Below are 18,870 nucleotides of genomic sequence, written 5' to 3' on the forward strand. Positions count from 1 at the left end.
ATGTGTTACAGGAGTTCAGCATTCATTTTCCTCTGCTCAGTGCTGCTGAACTATGCCTGAGGACTGAAAATGCGTCCCTGGATATCCTGTGCAATTGTTATTTCTCACATCTTCCATATGCCCATTTATAATGGCTGTGATTAAAAATGCAGGATTACTTGATTACGACAGTATCTGCAATGTTCCTAATTTTGCACACCTCTGATGAGGAAGGTATTAGAGTATCCCACATAAATGCTGACACTGAGGACAGCCAGAATGAGCAGCCAATGGCTGTTTGAAGTCGGTCACAATTTTGCCCAGATTTAATAAAAACCAAAAAGCCCGGATAAAAAAGGATATTTGGAGCTCGAGGTCAACCCCTGGAAATTTTGCAGAGCAAGACCATCACAAATACGCTGTTGAGCAGAGGCTGAGCACAGCTCAGTGACCTTGAGCTGCGGGGAAAGCCCCGGCACGGCTTCAGCAGAGCAGATCTGGTTCCAGTGAGCAGGAGGGACCCCGGTGGTGCTGTCCCAGCACTCCCAGGTCTGGGATGGAGCAGAGGCAGGGCTGTGTGTGCACAGCAGGCAGGGCTGTCCCTCCGCAGCATCCTGCACCGCCAAGCGCAGCCTGGTCCCCGCTTGGGGCCGGGGTGTGGTGACCTGGAACAGAGCTTGGGGCGTCATCTCTGAGCCTGGCAGGGAGCTGCAGTGTGTGCCAGGCCAGGGCAGGGCACGGAGGGTGGCCAAGTAAGATGTGACCCGCTGACTCCGCAGTGAACGAGCCAAAAGAGGGTGGAGTGAACAAGGAGAGAGGAATGCAGAAGGAGGCGTGCTCCAGCCTGCAGCACGGTGTGATGCTGCTGGGCACTCAGCCTCCCGCAGAAGCAAGTTTGCTTTAGCCTGGAATACAAATACGCAAAATTGTCCGAGAGCTGGAAGAATTGGCAGCGATGTGAAGAGACTCATTAGACAGCTTGATGGGGTTTAAGTGAAGGGGCTTCCCAGGCTGCAGAGCACTCAGCCTGGGTTTCCAAGGAGAGTGCTCTCCACGAGTCACCTTGAAGCAATCCTTGACAGGAATGGAAAAGAAATCATCAAGTATTATTAATTATAATTGGCTGTTGTTGCTGGTTAAGATTATAATAACTTAATTGAAATAGTGTCTTGAGCCATAGCTTAGTGTTCTTGAAATCAGGAGCTCAGGTAAAGTTCTCTGTAGTGAGAACTGGTCCCTGGACATCCTCAAATGTGCTGGTCCTTGAACTGAATTACATCTCTTTCCTTTTCTGATACTCTCTGGAAAAACAGTTTAATGCATTTCTAGCTTATCTAGCCTCAGGTCAAGTAGCTGGGCAGTTTAAATGTGTAAAAGCAGCCCTTCCAAAAATGCAGGACAGGAGCTGTGATGCAGGATTTCCTTTTCCACAGGACCATCTTTCTTCCTCGCTCTCCCCCTCCACAAGTTGTTTTGATTTAACGCGCCACTGTTTGAAAGCGTATCTTAAAAGACCGTGTTTTACTCATGTTGAATAATGTTCTGCCTCTTTGAACTTTGCCTCTGTGTGAAGAGCACAGCCAAGTTTTAAAAACGCAGCTGCGAGCTGGAGCTGAAATCCCCCTGCTCCCTCTGGCAGCCTTAATCAGCAGAGCTCTCGCGGAGCTGCGCGTTGCCTCTCAAGCGCTGACAACGCGGGGTGAGCGCAGAGCTCGGCTGCCCAGCGCTGCCTGCCCTGCAAGGATTCTGCTGCCTTTTCCATGCCCACATCTCCGAGCTGCACCACTCCAGCTCCTTACAGCAGGAAGGAGCTGGGGCTTGGAGTGGGATTTTCCCTCTGTACAGCACTGGTTGCTGCCTGCCGTGAGCGCAGCCCCTGGACTTGTGCTGCCGGGTGCACAGGGTCCCAGCAGTGTCCTTGGGGCTCTCTCAGGAGAAACTCTTACAGTTTCCAAAAAAAAATTACTCCTTAAGGTGGCATGAAAATGCTAAAATATGAAAGAAGAAAGGGAATTTAATCACAAAACAATAGTGTGGTGGAGAGGGATTATTTCCATCTCTGCAGAAGCTTAGTTTTGCTGTAACCACTGCAAGCCCTTCCTCGTGGAAGGATGTGGATGTCTTACTTAACTGAAGCGTTCAGTTCTGAAAAGGTCAGTGTGAAATGCTCTGCAGTGACTTGAGTGCTTTGCTCTGGGTTGTATCTATTTTGTTTTAACAGAAAGATTGTCAAAAATTAACTCATCTCTCCAAAACAATTTGTTCCTGTCAGACTGGCCTTTTCCATTCCCATTCATCCTTTCCACTTCACTAACTCTCTGGACACATCTTGGTCCCTTTCAAGTCGATAGCACAAGTCCAAGTGACTTCTTTTAAACTCTATCTGGCCCCTTCATTCTCCTGGAGTTCTGTAGGATAGTTTACTCCTACCACCCTTCTTGGGAGTGATGAATAGAGAGAGTCCTCCAAAATAAAGGAAAAATGGTCTTTCTTACTTGAGAAATGTTGTCATTTAAAATTTCTCCATCTCCTCCTGAGTCCATGGAACTCTGATAGAATAATTGTTGATAACATGCCACGTGAAAAATGAAATAGCTGGGAGCCAAATCTATATGTGGCAAATTGAGTTAAAGAAATCTCATAAAAAATAAGCGGTATATAAAAAAACCCAAGGATTTTAAAAGCCGATTATTCTACTAGTGTCCCAGTTTGTTTATTTTATTTCTATGCCAGCAGAGATTCCCTCAGAGATTAACACCATGGACTAATGCACAGATGGGGCCAGAAACTCGAAAGTCATCTGAATATTAAGAATTTAAATCTTTAGCCTCAGTGATTTAAACAGAAAGCCAATTATGAGGCTGAATTAGTTTTCAAATTAAACTGCAATTTAAGGCTTGTGAAATTAATCTTTTAAGGCATATAGTTGCATTTGTATATATATTCATGGGGAGAATTTGGATTCTGCAGTTCTGGCTTGTTCCTCTTCCCCAACCTGACAGTGCAATTCACAAGGAGATGCCTGGTGTGCCTGGTTGTTTGTTCAGTGAAGGAGCAGAGCAGGTGTTGCTGGGTTTAGGACTTGAGATCTGAAGAGAAGATGTTTCATTTTAAAAAATTAATAGGACACGGAGTGAATCCCTCTTCCTGCCACTGCAACCCGTTCCAAAAACACCACAGTGCTGCTCATAGTCAAAACATTCAATATGTTTTTTTCCAGCTTGGAGGTGAGTTAATTTTAGAAATCGTCATCTAGGAAGCACCTGAACAGGTTATGGATGGGGCTGCCACAAATTCTGGTTTGTAGCACTAGAAACTAGAAATAATGCAAATGCTGAATGTTTCAGAGGGATCATGCACAGGTAAAATATTCCAGAGAGTCAGAGTAGGACTCAATGGATTCTTCCATTCATCCCAGAGGTATTCACAGGTTGGGTGCATTACTTCTGGATCCATCCCAAGCTTGAATGTATTCAGCTATGGCAGTGCCATCTTCTTGGGCAGGTGCTGCTCTTATCCTTGTACTTTATATGCTGTTAAAAATGGCTCTGTCCAACCTGATTCTATTCTGTCACACATTACACACAGACTTAGGATGCACACTATTCTTTTTCAAGTTCTTTTGCTCAGCCAAGCACAATTTTAAGATAAGAAATTGTTTTTCTGCAGACTCATGTGGTTGTGCTTTCCATTTTCTTTCGAGGTGAGTGGTTATGAAATCTGTGCTCTTAATTTCCTTTTCAGAAGCATCCAGTCCCAAGAGCAAGGAAGTGAATTACAGGACTGTAAGTGAGAAAAAAATGCAAATCCCAAGTCTGATGGGTTTTCCCTAAAAAAAAAAAAAAAAAAAAAAAAAGAAAAAAAAGGTAAAATAAAAGCCAATTTGATGTAAAGGAAAAGAATATGGAAATCATGGTCTGACACCAGTCCAGGGGGGAGTTACAACTGAACACTGTAATAGCCTACACTCTGCCTCCTTTTAACCAGCAGTTACAAATAGCATAGTATGATATACAGAATAAGGTTTATATTATATTGCACCACTTTTTTTATTGCATTGTATTCTAGTGTCAAAATGCAGGGATTGGATTGAAGTCTTGTGGAGGATGTGTGCAGTGTCAGGTTGTGTGCAGCTGGGGTGCATGATTTCTGGGGTCACACATGCCTTCAGTGCAGCGTGGAACCTGGCCGTTCAGCACAGTTCAGTGGGGATGTTCAGGACACCTTGTCCTAAGCACTCATGCTTTCTTCCACCCTTAAATTAGCCCTGGAAATTGAGAGGATGCATTTGCAGGAACTCAGCCGAGCTGAACCTCATGAATTTATGCAGCCAGAACCATTTTCTCAGAGGCTGGATGTGCCTTTGCCCATCCTGACGTTTGACTGGTGGGAGTTCTCTGGGGTGAGGGGGTCTCACTGGGCTGCAGGCTGCTGAAGGGGAGTGATCTTCAAATCTGGCAAGGGCCATGTGTGCATCTGCAGTCAGTGCATCTGCCCGTGGGCTCTCCGGAGGTATTTATTCCATTTTTAACAATAAGGAGGTCTGATTTCCGTTGTGGGTGACAGCAGCCTCTTCAGCTCTCTCTGTTGTCTCTCCAGACCTGCTCGCTCTCTTTATTCTCATTAGATTGGCTCTTGCCCTGTCTGAAGCTGAGAATCCGATGTCTCTGCTAATTAGGAAGTGGCATCCGTTATGAATTAGGTTAGCTGCTTGAAAGGTCAAAATTTGCCAATGATTACAAAAATTATGGTGAAGGAGAATGACAGTAGCTATCAGTTAGGACGGAAAGAATGTCATTCTGAAGGAAAGTGCTGCTTCTGTTTTGTTTTTTTTTTATCCAGAGCATATGGGATGCAGTTTAATTTAAGTATATTTGCAATTTATTACACCTGCAGTACTTGCATTCCCTTCTGTCATCTTGATGTCTTGTCCATGTTGCTGTTCACCTCTGGGACTCCACTCAGCACTGTTGCTGGGTCAGCTACCCAATTGCAATTGAAACCCTTAACAATGAGCGTGTGAAATTGTTTCACATCACCCATTGAATACATTCAATTTTTTTTTTATTTTTGACTTGAGGATGAAGGTTTGTTAGATGAAATGCTTTAGTCTTTAACACTACAGAAAATCCAGTTGTACTCTGAGGACTTCTTCAGGATCCCATCATACTTTGTCATTGGAACTTGGTTTTGATGCCTTTGCTTTTGTCTTTCAGTGTCTGTCAGTCCCTGAGACCTTCTTGCAATGAGTGGAATCACCTAAAGGGTGAAGTGTGCCTGTTATGACTAGGGGCATGAGATTCCCATTCTCTCTGGGGAAGGAAAATAATATCAGGAAACTGTTCTGAGTGGAAAATTTTGGTTTTAGGAAATGTTGTAAATTTTACACCGTTCTTCAGTATTTAATCTTCCCACAACTCTTACTGTCTTCTCTAGTATCGGATGCAGAGGATTCACTAAGTGAGCTTTCCAATTTGGGGGGAAAAATGAGGAGTAAGGGGAAGTTTCCATTAGAACAAAGCCATTATTAACTGGGGTTAATGAAGATCTAATGTAATATGGCCATCACCACGTCTGCACATAATGATTCCATCCTTTTCTATGGGGGAATGATTAAATTAAGTATCTTATAGGTCAAAATTAGTCTGAGAAGGTTAACCAACCTTTAATGATTCTGCAGCCATTTACCAGCCATTTAAAAACATAAACTGTAAGAAAGCTGGGTAGAGAACCAGCATTATCAGTAGAAGTGGGTGAAATTTTAGCATTTTCTGTTTATATCATAGGAGAAGACAGAGAGGATTTTGTATTTTTGCAGTGACATGTGGGATAAGGGGCAAAGTGAAAGGAGTTTTTATTTTTATATTTTGTTGGCTTCCTGGTAAGTGCCTATTTGCTCTTTATTTTAACATGCATTAAATCTAACTAATGGATATCAAACCATCTTAGAAAAATGGGAATTATAAAGCAATTGTAACAAAGACTTCAGGAGCACAACTAATTGTGCCAAAATATCGTTTGTGTGCCTTAAACTCCTGAAAGCTCCATCTTCATGGGGAAATGAGGAGATGGGAGAGCAGAGGCTGCAGACAACGTGAGGGGAATTATCAGCCCTCAGCATGCTTTGGGATTGTCTGAGGTACAAAGAACTGAGCTGATTCTCAGATTCCAGAGTCATTTGAGGGGGATTTTTGTTTATGACTGTACTTATCTGCTTACACATGCACAGGGCAGCTATCTCTCTTGTTCTGCTTTTCTTTTTCCTTAACGTGTACAGATGGAATGAGATATGGTGAATCTAGCAAAATCTCTTTGCAGTCTTTTACAAGGAGATGCAATTCATTCTAAAACTGACAAACAAAACTGAATGTACAGGTATAAATTATCTCCCTTTGCTTCCGTTCCCTCAGGTTCTGTAAGGCTTTTATTTGCCTATTCTGTAGAAACTTTAATTAATCCAATGGGAATATTTTCCAAAAGGGTTGCTTTCAAGCATTTCTCTCTTATGTCTTATCCATGGTTAGAAACAAAACTATCTCATTTGACAAAATAACATCTGGGAGGTTATGGTCTCTGGGAAATCAAAGGGAATGCATTGGGCAGTTACAGATTCTGGAGGTCTTGCCTTTTATTGATAGATCTCCTTCATCATGCCATCCATTAATTTTAACTGAGGTGATATATGAACTGTGCACATTAGTTAATGAAGGCTAATGCACAGTAATCTTGTCATCTCTAGCTGTGCATGGTAATTTAATCTGCTGCTCAGAAGAGCTGTTCAACATGCAGCAAATTTGATTTAATATTGACATGATGTACTAGGTTTGCTATTTTATTTAACATACCATGTGCCGAATTTGATGAGAAATGGCTTTCTTTCAACGGGTTACATACCTGAGTTAGGCCAGGTGTGTAGTTTAATGCAGTTATATTGGTTATGTATCTGTTACAGCTGCACTGGGTATTCATCCTGTGATACACTGCACAGGCTGGGGCAAATTTCTGAGTCTAGGCATTTTATGCATTCATTTAATGTTGTCAGTGTGCTTGAGAGCAAGCCCTGCAGAGCAGGAAAAGAAAGGTGATGCTTTTCTCAGGCACTGAAAGCATAAAGTCCCTCTTGTTCTGTTTACACTTGTTTAACCTACTCTTGTAGCTTCATTACCACCAGCAGGATCTGATGCAAAATTGGCAGAGTACAGATTTGGGGTCCTGAGTGTGACTTGGAGGAGTTTTCTCATTGTTTGTGGTCTGTAGTAGCTTCTCCTAGCTTCTGTTTGGGTACAAGATAGGGCTGTAAATATGGTGTTGTTGATACTTTGATCTCCACAAAACACACACGTGCTGTGTGGGCCAGATCGGGCAGTCAGTGCTTTGTCACTTAAAACCAAACAACACCAGCTTCAATCCTCGAGTGTGTTAGAGCTGTGCTCTCTGCCACTCTGTATTTGCCTAATTTGTGTAGTATTAGGGGCTGGATACAGGGATATATTGCCTTTATTTTAATATAAAGTACATGAAGATGTATCTCCATGCGAAGCACACAGGAGCATGATGTTATTTACTTTTATTGCAGGTAAATCATCACCAGCCATCTGAGCATAGTGCAAGAGTTTATACAGCACCCAGAGGACGTCAGACACTTTATCTGTGCATATCCACATCGCTCTGTTGATACTCTTGTGCACAGATCTATGTTTGTGTCATTCACTGCAGCACGCAGGTATCTGGAGGATACATCTCGCTTAAAGACAGGCTAAATGCAGAGCAAACCGAGTGGAGCATAGGCAGGGGTGTAGGTAACACCAGCTGGTCCCTCAGGAGACGTCCCTGGGGAGGGTGCCCTCAGCGTGGGGAACAGGAGATGCTGCCTGTCAGCACTGCCAGCTGGGAAAGGTGTGTGCACAGGAAAGGGAGGGGAGATATCAGCCACTGTCCAGACTGTGGAGAGGGAGAAGCAATTTGCAGCCAGTTTACAGCAGACTGTGGTCAGACAGGCAGCCCCAGGGAGAGCCAGGAAGGAAGTGGCCGCTGCAGCTCCATCGTGTGCTGCAGCCACACAGGGCCCTTTGCACAGGGTGTTTTATTAAGTTACAAGATAGTAATTAATGCCAAGTTCCTCTCTTTTATTTTCTCTGTGGTTGGGTTTCATAATCGAAATTAAAGATAGGAGACGGGGAGCAGATTGCCTCTTGAAATACAGTTCCCTGGTGCTCAGTTCATGACTTTAGAGACATTTGTCCAGCCCCATCTCCATTTATGGAGATGTAGGTCAAATGCTGTTCAATTTGTCCTTTTTCTCTAGAGCAGATGTGCTCAGTGCAGTGCTACACCGCAGGAAAGAAGCGAAAGGGTCAGAGAAAGGGTGGAGGAGACCTTCCATGCTGTCCATCCACGGTACAGCTGCTGTCCCCCCACTCCCTCCCAGCACAGTTGCAGCCTGTCAGGATCCCCTGCCGGGCTGGGAACCCACCATTTCACACACGTGCTGGGTAATTTTGGAATCTACAGTACAGTCTGAGACATCCCACGTGAGGAAGGACCACAACTGTGGGGTGCTCTTGTCTGAACCTGGAAGTTCAAATGACTTTCAGAGCTGTTTCTTGAGCTAGAAATGCATCATGAAATACCACCTGTTTTTTGGAATACATCCTAAGACTGCACATGTCCTAAAATAGATTCTGTTTTCCTCTTCCGCTTCTGTTTTCATTAGCCCCAGGTTTTGACATTCTGTTCAGAGATATTTTCAGTATTGAATGCATTAAGATAACATAAATTCCAAATCAAACATCTCATTCAGCATATTTCCTATTTAAATTTCTCCTGTGCATTTTCCCTGTAGTTATCTAAGGGTTGATTTCATTATTTGTATCAGCTGTCTTGTGATAACTGGTTTTGCAAAAGAGCAAAAAACGAATGCTTGTAAAGAAAATAGAGAAAATTTGTTGCTTGCACAGCCTTGTTTCAATTCAGTGTTCCTTCCGTCTTCTGAAGTTTATTGATCGGGAGAATGTTACAGTTGTTGAATAGTTTGTTTTCATTTCACAAATGTGAATCAGGATTATTGCAGAAAAACAGAAATGTATTCATCATTAAGATTTGCTTTACACATTCATTTATTTTTTAATCTATAATTCTTATTGAACTAAGAAAACTCGCAGGAATATATGTATCACCACCGAGAACAAAAAGAGCCTGATTGAGGCAGATGGAAGATCAGCGAAGCACTTTACACAAGTGCAAAAATACAGACTTCTTGCTAATACTGAGAAACACTGCTTTCCCAGAGCTGGGAAGGGTACTGGGGGCATTTCCTGCGCACAGATTGGCTTAAAGACACTTGGCTAAGGTGGAAAATGCTGCAGCTGTTTAGAGCATGGGGTATTTTCGAGTCCTTTGCAAACAGATACAAGCTCTCCAGCTCTCTGGTCTTGCTGAACTGGGAGTGTGGTTGCTCCCAGTGTGACCAGAGGAGACACGGCACGATGCTGATACAGCCACACGTCCTCAGGTTTGCCCATGGCTCACATCTAACCCAGAGACCAGAAAAAACTCAGCTCTTTTTGTAAAGCCACATGTGGCTCCATCTTGAGTCAGCTCAGGTTCCTGCTGGAACCAGTTTGTATCTCTCTAGCCCAGCAGGGTCAGTAAGTTGGTCCATTTGCTCAGACTTCCCAAATGCTCAGACTTCCCAGTGTTTGAGGAGCACCTTCCCTCTTTCCAGGGATGCTGTTGGGTTTGGCGATCACAAAACGAGGTTATGTCTGGTTTCTCTGTCTCTCTTTGCCTCCCACTCCTCCTGTCAGGTCTCATATCACTATATTCATCCACTGTTGCAGATTGCCTTGTGTGAGCAGTGTGTGCCTGCCCCTCTACTCGTTCCCTCCCACCAATATAACAAGTGTAAAGCTGGGCCCTGCGAGCTCTGGGGGGTCACAGGACCGTGCAGCTGCAGGAGTCCATCCAATCAAGTACCATCTTTTGCGCTCATAATGATAATTTCCCACTTTAGCAAAACACCCTGCTGCCAAACTCCAGTGCTAATAAGCCTGTCAGTGCATCAGTGCACTCCCGACAGTATCGAGAATGTAGGGATTGTTTTTTGCAAGGCAAATGAAGATACTGATGATTAGCGAGAAACAAACCAACAATTCAATACATCACTGGCCACACATACCAAATCATTGATTTTCTGTCCTGCTGGGCAGCAGCTGTTGTATTTGCTCTGCAGAAATAGATTTTTTAATCCTGGAGGGAGAAGAAAGATGGATGTTTCTCCAAGAACTGGAAGCAGCAGGCAGTTGCTTCCTGCGCTGGGCATGGGCATGTTGATGGTATCCTTCTGAAGCTGCTGAGAAGTCTGATGGGCTTTCCACTATTAAATTCTACTTCTGAATGCGTATGAATGCAGTGATTGGATGGAAAAAAAAAATCTCCCGTGAATATCTGTGAAATTGCAGGACAAAAAATGCTGCCCTAAAACTTACAATCACTGAAAGAATTAGAAGTTAATCATAGATACCCTCGCATGAGTTCTCTCTGTCTACCAGTTACATGTAATCAGCATCCTTCCAGATCATCTATCTCAGCAGTGTTGCTATTTCCATAATCCTCGCCTTGCCTGGCTGGCTGGATCGAAGTGAGACGTCTGCTCCATAGCATTTCTGGACAAAATGCATGACCCGGGGTCTATGGGACCACAATCTGCTCTGCAGTGAGGTCGCACTGATAATTCCTCTTGGCTTGTTCCCAGGGACCTACGTGATGACGGTGACGGCCAACGACGCGGACGACGGCACCACGGCCAACGGGATGGTGAGGTACCGGATCGTCACGCAGACCCCACAGAGCCCCTCACAAAACATGTTCACCATTAACAGCGAGACCGGGGACATTGTCACCGTGGCTGCTGGGCTCGACAGGGAGGTGAGTTCAAAACCGTCTTACCAGGTGTTGTTGATGGCTGCTGATGTGAAAAGTCCAAAGCTTGTCTTTAATCCCGAGCCTCTAAAAGCTTGAGCTAAGGTGTGGAGATCAGAGTCTTTGCTTCTGCAGCAACTGTGGGGCATCGAGGCTTTGATGTGATATTTTTGTCTTAATCCATATCAGTCAATGAAACCCTGCGAGAATCTTCAAACTCCTGGAGCTGGTATTTTCCTTTCCTAAGTTTGTAAAACTCAAAGATACAGAAAATACTCCAGGAGACATAGGGGGATGAATAAATGGTCATTTGTCCCCCTTCTGTTGGGGGGCAATAAAGTGCCAGGCATCTACAGCCCTTTCTAGACCTGTCTTTCTTAGTTCTTTGCATGTTATCCCTGGAAAAGGAACACAGCCTGCACTCAGCACACTTCGTGTCCTTGCATCATTTCCAAACTAGTAAAATGTCTCCCAGTGATTTGGGGTTTATGTGATGTTCTGCCTTTAGTGCCTCTTCTTTCCAGCATTTTACAATGTGCAGCTTTTCCAAATGCAGCAGAAATTTCACTTTTACTGATAAAAAAAAAATACTCTGCCAGTGTAAACTACATAATGTGATTCTCAGAGCTCTGCTTCCTCTGGTTGTGGGTGTAGCTCAAGGACGAAGCATTTACACCTCACACATTAAACAAAAATCAATGCGATGTCACTGGTGGGATGGAGGGAGTGGGGAAGGAGGGGATGGGGTCCATGGGTGTAAAGGGAGAGAACCCAGAACTTCAGTTCTGTTTTTATTCCCCCTTGGACTGTGCAGATCATGGAGTGCAGCTCAATGCAACTGGGGGAGCTCCATCAACTAAATGATGGGAAGGATCATTTGTTTATGGAACAATGGGCCACAGAGAGTATGGAAGGAGGGACTTGCTTAGTCTGAGGCTCAGATGTTTATATTCAGGCAGTCCCCAGAGCTAACACATCCAGTGGGAGAGTCCAATCTGGAAGAGCCTGGTGTGCTGTGTTTCTGGGAGAAGGCACCAGAAATTGCTTTTGTTCTTCTTTCTCTGCTTTCCTCCTCTGTGGCAACGGCAGGGGCAGAGCAAGCTGGAGTCCCCATATGTGGGACCCAGACTCTGAGAGGTGAAGCCTCCAGCAGCTTGGAGATTTTTCCCGAGACCCTCAGGCCAGCAGCCCACTTTTGGCCCCGCTGCTGAGTGCTGTGCCAGGCTCCAGTCAGGAGACGTTCCCTGACGGGGATTGTGCCCGTTTCATTCCCATGTCTGGGATTGCTCTTTTGCTTCAGAGCAGCTGGGGGAGGAATCCCAAAGGCAGCTGCTGAGAGCAGCTAAAAGCCCTGGCAGCAACACAGCAGCACGTGTGGAGCCCTGGGGCAGCCACTGGGACACTGAGGTGGGATGGGATGGGATGGGATGGGATGGGATGGGATGGGATGGGATGGGATGGGATGGGATGGGATGGGATGGGATGGGATGGGATGGGATGGGATGGGAATGCTGGATGGGAGCAGCACAGGGCTCGCCCCGGCACCGTTTCAGGGCGAGCTGGCCCCGGGAGGATGCGCTGTGTGAAACAGCTTTCCAAGGAGAAGGCCAGGAAAGCAGAGAGTTTCCCAGGTGAGAAGACAGGAAGCAGAGCTGGGGGAGCATGAGGAGCTCCAGCACCTGCTCCTTCCCCCTGTGATGTGGCAGACTCTGCAAGCACAACCTAGGGCAGATTTGACCTTTCCCTACTCCTTGCATTCCGAGTGCTGGGAAGCTGGCTGAATTTAAGCAGGTCGATTATCCCAGGCAGTGCTGGAGCCTGCGGCAGGCTCGCAGTGGAAGAGGAGAAACAAGTGCTGGAGAGATTGCTGGCAGCCCCCAGGGGGATGGTAGCAGAGTACTCAGAGAAGGAATTGGAATTCTGGCAGGAAAACACTGATTTTATGGAAATGAAAGAACTATTATTCCCCCCGTGCCATCAGTGGGGGCCAGCATTTTAGTGCGGGGCTTTATGGGCAGAGAAAGGTCGTCGGTTTACATTAATTTCAGAAACACAGATTGGGATAACTTGGTGGGAGAGAGGTTTTAATCTCAGCAAATCATCTCAGAAAAGAGGCAGGTGATAATTAGGGGGAAAGGATAAGGCAGAATGATCATCTTTTTTAGTGTTTCTCACATCTGAAGTATTTTAAAAACTTGCAGGGGAACCACGTGCTTCACGTGAGTTCCCTTGAGCACAGGAAATCACAGCTGGCGCACTGTATGTGGAAATCTGGTGTGGAGTGTCCCAAGCTGAGTACAAGGTTGGGCAAGGGACACTTGGATCGAGGCAGAACAACCAGCTCTGGGCATAATCCTGGGGCTGCCCTGAAGCTACGGGGCATGCTTATTCCCAACTCTCTCTCCTACGTTCAGGATTACATCTGGAGAAAGTTTATTAACATAAAGTTGTATTGCCTCTAAGTTGAAAATTGTGTTTAAACGCCCCCATTACTGTACCACAGACTGGTTTTCTTGTTTTTGTTTGTTTCTCCTGAAAACTCGAGGAAGCTATTAGAGGAGTGAATTTGGGTTTGCTGCTGACATTTCCTTGTCGTTAGGAAAAGGAGATGAACAGCAATGTTTGGAATGCAGATTTGTGTAAATTAAAATGTTAACAAATCTGACCTATTCAGCTGAAACTCCTATAACCAAGATAAATTCCCTGGATACCAGTTATTTCTCCAAATGCTTATTGACACATTTATCAGTGCCTGAGACACGATAAAGTTAAGCTGTGGTGATACAGAACCAGGTTTTCAGTCTCCATTGGACCCTTCTCCCTTGCTTCTGCAATGCAAAGCAGGTGTAAAAATAACTTGAGGAGCTATTCCATGTCTGAGAGACAGGTCCATGTTCCAGATCCAGCATTTGTCTTTCAAAAGGAAGAAAAGTCACTTCAGAACTGGTGTTCCTAGCTCAGCATTTCTGTTGCATGCTCATTAAATGAGATTTCCTGATGTTCTCAGCATCTCCCCTTAAATATTGGTTCTTTGCTGTTTTCCTAAATTACCTTCAATCCATGAAAGAATGAGCTGGATGAAGTTTTGGGTTGTTTTGTGTCATGAGAAGTGTTTTGTTTGACCTGGGAAAAATGTATTTAAAAAAAAAAGTAATGTATTTTTGCTGCAGTTTCTAAACCCCCATTTCCACAAACCATGGAGGAAATTAAAAACTCAGCCTCTCGAATTGTGCTGGTCTCTCCTAAACGTGTCTGACACTGAAGATAGCACAATCAAAAGCCAAAGTATTAAAATATTGATGGCTTTAAAGTTATCTTACCTGGTTCCCATTAATCTGGATGTAAATACGGTGACAATGCTCTGTGTCCACTCACTCATTATGACTGCACTTAATTGAATGGATCCCCAAGGAAGATAAAGTTAATTGGACTGCACTTCATAAAAATTATTAAAGGAAGACAGTTGAGCAACAGCCTGATGCAAGCCTGGATGCCTGAGGGTGAGAAATGCCAGGGGTGGAACAAAGGAACACTTATCCCTTGAACTGAGAGGGAAAATGATAGGGATTTAGGGTCATCAGAGGTTCAGGGGTACATTCAGACAGCCAGGTTTTGATGAGGAGGTTAAAAGCAGATACTTGCTGCAGGAAAACATTAGAGTAACATAGGAAATCTGCCGCTGGTTTAATGAAATTTGTAGGGAAAAATCGTGATGGTGGGAGCACAAAATGTGTGGATTGTGGGGAAGGCTGTGAATGCATGAGATGAACAGGCTGTGGCAAAGTTGAGGGGTAGGAAGGGACCGTGGCAGGTGATTTAATTTATGGCAGGCTGCTGCAGAAGTGGGTGGTACTACGTGAGATGCTGCCAGACTGACGGCTTCATTTAGCAGCACATCTGAATTCCACATTTCATTAAGCTGGGTTTTTTGGTTTTTTTTTCCACTGGGAAGAAAATTGCAAGAGGTAACAGAGGGTCAGGTGAGTCTCAGACACGGGCAGAACATTAATATTTTTGTTTTCCATCCTGAAAAATAACATTTCCCTGCATAACCTTGCAAAAGCGACCAGCTCTGTTCTGCATGTTACTTTGTTCCTTGCACTCAGCCCAGTGTCCCAGGTGGGATCAAGCCCAGACTGTCAGTCTGATGGTGCTCCTGGTGCAGTAACTCAATCCCATCACCAATTTTGATTTCTCTGGTGGCAGAATATCTGTCTCAGTAGCACAGTAAGCCTGCACTGGGGCTATAGTATAGGCAATACCATCCTCTCAAGAGCTTCCCCTAAATATTTTATGAACATAGACTTTGAGCAAGCAGGAGGGAAGAAAAAAAAGGAATGAGAGAAAAGGAGGTGGTTGATCCCAGGCTCTGCTGGCAGGCCAATAAATGTTGAGACATCTCAAATGTCATCTAGGTTTATTTGAGATAATAAGTATTTCAGCACTGCGGTGCTTGTCGTGTAATGTTTCTAACTTTTTGAGATGTCCCTTAGAGAGGAGTCCCTTCCCAGCACATTCATCTGGTACTGGAAAATGATGGCAGTCAGGAGCACTGAGTTGCTTCTTCCAAATTTCTGTATGTTTGTGTTTCTTTTAAAAGTGATTGGATCTCTGCTGCTGCAAGTGCTTTTAAAAATACATGAAATCCGATTCTGTGATTACTGCACTTGGCTTTCTGAAAACGTGATGTTGCTGGTCCTTCTCAAGTGAGAGAAAGATAAAAGGGAGAGCCTGCCAACAACTGAGTTAGAGGTTTATTTTATTTATGAATGAAATGGCAGAATTTTTGTGGGGAGGAGGAGAAGTTCTTCTTATTAGCAGAGGCAGTTGATTTCTTTTCCAACACTCTGGGTTTGGTGCAACTAGACATTTCTGATGGTGAAGAATTTGAAATGTTATGTTAAAGAAAAACAAAACAAAAACAAAGAAAAAAAAAAAAAAAAACCCAAAAAAAAAAAAACCTACACCTGTGCACTGCTCCAAACACACTGAGCAGGGATGGTTTTTACTGTCTGCAGTAACTATTTTGGGTACATTTATCTCCAGGTCATTGAAATAGCTTTTCAAAACCTCCTTGTTCATTCAAATGCTGGCTGGGGGTAAACAAGGCCTTGTCCTGGTACAGGAATGACTTTAGCCATTGAGACTGCTGTGAAACGCTCCCAGAGACAGACATCCACCAGTCTGAGGTTGCCCAAATACAGTGGGCTCAGTCTGGGTTTGTCTCTTCCAGCCAGACAATCATCCAGGTGTAGCCAACAGGTAGCTCAGGCTGAGCCTGGCTTTCTGTACCAGGAAACTTCCCTCTGGCAGTGGAGTCCAGCAGCTTTCAATCCTTCATCCAGCCCTGGACCACAACAAAAGGAATTGATTCTGTTCTGAATCACCATGGCCCGTGTTAATCATTTCCCTCACTGCATGTCAGTGGGATGTTCTGCAAAGCTGCCTCACACTCCTCCTCTGAGCAGGGCTGGAGGAACATCTGCTGCAGCGTGAGGCTGAGGGATCCCACTCCACACAAGTGATGGATGAGGTTACCTGGGCAGATTGTCACTCGTGTGTGTGTGTGTGTACTGACAGAATACAAAGAACAAGGGAAGGTGCCATCTACATGGCTTTGACTGCATCCTGAGAGCTTCTGTTTCCATTTTCCTCAGCCAGATTAGCCTTCTCTGAGGAGCAGAGAGGAGTAATGCAGAATTGCTACAAGCATGTCACCTTCTGGCACGCACAATCCAGCATCCACCCCGTTTGCTATTTGTATCTATTACAGGAGTTCTTTAAAGTGAGGGGGGTTCTGCTTTTCATAATCTTTTCACTACGTTAGAGAAGAGCTAAAGCAAGGATGTTAGACTCTGTGGAGCCATGAATATCTTGCTTTTCAAGATGAACTTCCCATATCACTGCATCAAAACATGCAGAAAAACACCTCCACAGCTGAATTCACAGGAGGAGAACCAGAGTGAGGGGTTAATAATTATTTTGCCAGGGAGACACGTCCATTTCTATTAATTTGGACCACAACTCCTTCTATTTAGCTTCCACACCTGCAAGCTCCCCAGGTGTTTCCCAGTGACTGGGATGATGAAGGACTGGAACAGATTTCCAGGGTTAAGTGGCTTTGCCGCTTCTCACAGCATTCAAACAGTGATATGGAGTCCTTGTGGAACGCGTCTTCAAGCCAGACATAAACTACCAGAGTCTTAGCAGGGGTAAGCAGGTAAAATACTTCAGCATCCTCTGCCAGACTGTGTTTTACTTGTCCCTCCCAGCCTTGGCCCTGATGTGTTTCTGCCACATTAGAAAACAGTTCCTCTCTGCCGCTGAGGAGCAGTTTGCCCCCGTGCTGTCACACAACAGGCTCTGCCCTCGCTGTCTGCCTGGCAGCCACGTGCCATCCCAGGGGTTTGTGGAGCACAAAGTCGCTCTGAGGAGTGAAATCCACTCTGTGCCCGTCATTTATCGTGAATCCTGCGTTATTCCCTGATACCTTGTAATTTTTCAGGGCCATATAACGAAAATGTAAATACTGAAGCTTTATGTATTAATATGCCTGAAATCATTACTTAAAGATAAAACTGGTTAAATTATTCAGTTATAAAGTTATCCCATTTCCACAGCAGCATATCCTGTCAAAGGAAGAGCTGATTAGCCATAAGCTGAATTTAGCCAGCAGATTTATGCTGGATTCTGGTTTATGTTTCTACACTGTACATAGAATGACTTGAGTTGGCTCCATCATTCCAGTGCATTTATTTTCTCATTACAGACAAGAATGACCTTTCTCAGCAGATTACAGTGAGGAGCACTACCACTCATCAGTGAAGAAGATTCATTTTATTAACCCTGTTTAGTGCTTTGGAAGTGTGTTGTGCACTCAGTGGAGGGGCACCTGCAGTAATTTGAGATACCAGAAGTTAGCAGAGAGGGAGGGCTCGAATCTGCTCCGAGCACTGTTGGTCCAGCACTGCTCAAGGGATCCCTCATAGACTTTCTTGCAGGGTGCAAAAGATGTGAGCAAATCCTTGTCACAGAAATCACACCATTTGCTTTAATTAAGAAGGGAACAATACCAGTGGTTCTGAAGCCCTGCCACAATTCCCAGAAGGAATATGTCTCCCTGTTTGAGCTCCTCAAATGGCAGTGCCTGTGTGTCTTTCCGGTGGGTCTTTCTGGAATGATCTGTACCTTTTGGTCTTCTGCATGATTGCTGCAGCTCTCTAAACAAGAAGCTGACAATCAGTTTTAGAGCTCTTGTGTATGGAAAGGGTTTTGTGATTACTTTTCCTTAAAAAAGCCTGATAGCTAGATAGACTAGAAAAACTGATAGAGGAAGGGCTCTAATCCATGGCCTTGGGGAAAAAAATACCAAGAGTAGGGGGGGGAAATGGATGTGATAGGAGACACTTTTAAAGAATAAAAGAGCTTTCCAAAGAAAGAGGCTGGTAAATAGCTTGAAACCTGTGGGAGTCCTATGAGCAGGCAGCAAAACAGCCAAGGTATTTATTTCCCAAGAAGGTACACCAGGAGGATGATCAGGACACAACAGGCTGGAGATCATCTGGCTGTACAAACTGAGAATATATTGGCACAATTTGGCTGTGAGTTTGTGTGATCTCAGCCTGGCTGTGTGATCTGCTTGCACTTGTCTTGGCCCTGTCCTGTCCCAAGGCCTTTCATTGCCCATCAGATTGCGTTTTTGATGAAGAGGATCAAACAGAGCAGTAGGGCTGGTTTTACTGGTCTGGTTGTTCTGTGTAGGTTTTCAGCTCTGGTCCCAGTGCACTGTGTGTCCTTCCTGAAGATGTGCACAGGAGGATGCTCCAGCCTCAGGACTGGGCTGTAAATGGAAACCTACAGCCAGTTTACATTTCCTGTGGAGCCAATTCCACCAAGAGCGAGTCCAGCCCTTTGGCTGAAGCAAAGAGTTTCCTTCCACTGAGGCAGTGCCTCTGACACTATTTACTGCCT

The 18,870-nt window shown here is 44.7% G+C and overlaps 1 protein-coding gene across 1 annotated transcript in view; it reads left to right on the forward strand.

Moving 5' to 3' along the window:
* The window catches only part of CDH4 (cadherin 4), a 419,139-nt gene that overhangs the window by 333,308 nt on the left and 66,961 nt on the right, over positions 1-18,870 (forward strand). Inside the window, exon 7 of the mRNA XM_040079951.2 lies at positions 10,733-10,905. Within this exon, the coding sequence (XP_039935885.1) occupies positions 10,733-10,905 (173 nt within the window). The remainder of the gene's footprint in view (positions 1-10,732; positions 10,906-18,870) is intronic.

This window comes from Hirundo rustica, chromosome 16 (genome assembly GCF_015227805.2).
Source record: "Hirundo rustica isolate bHirRus1 chromosome 16, bHirRus1.pri.v3, whole genome shotgun sequence".
NCBI classification, from domain to species: domain Eukaryota; kingdom Metazoa; phylum Chordata; class Aves; order Passeriformes; family Hirundinidae; genus Hirundo; species Hirundo rustica.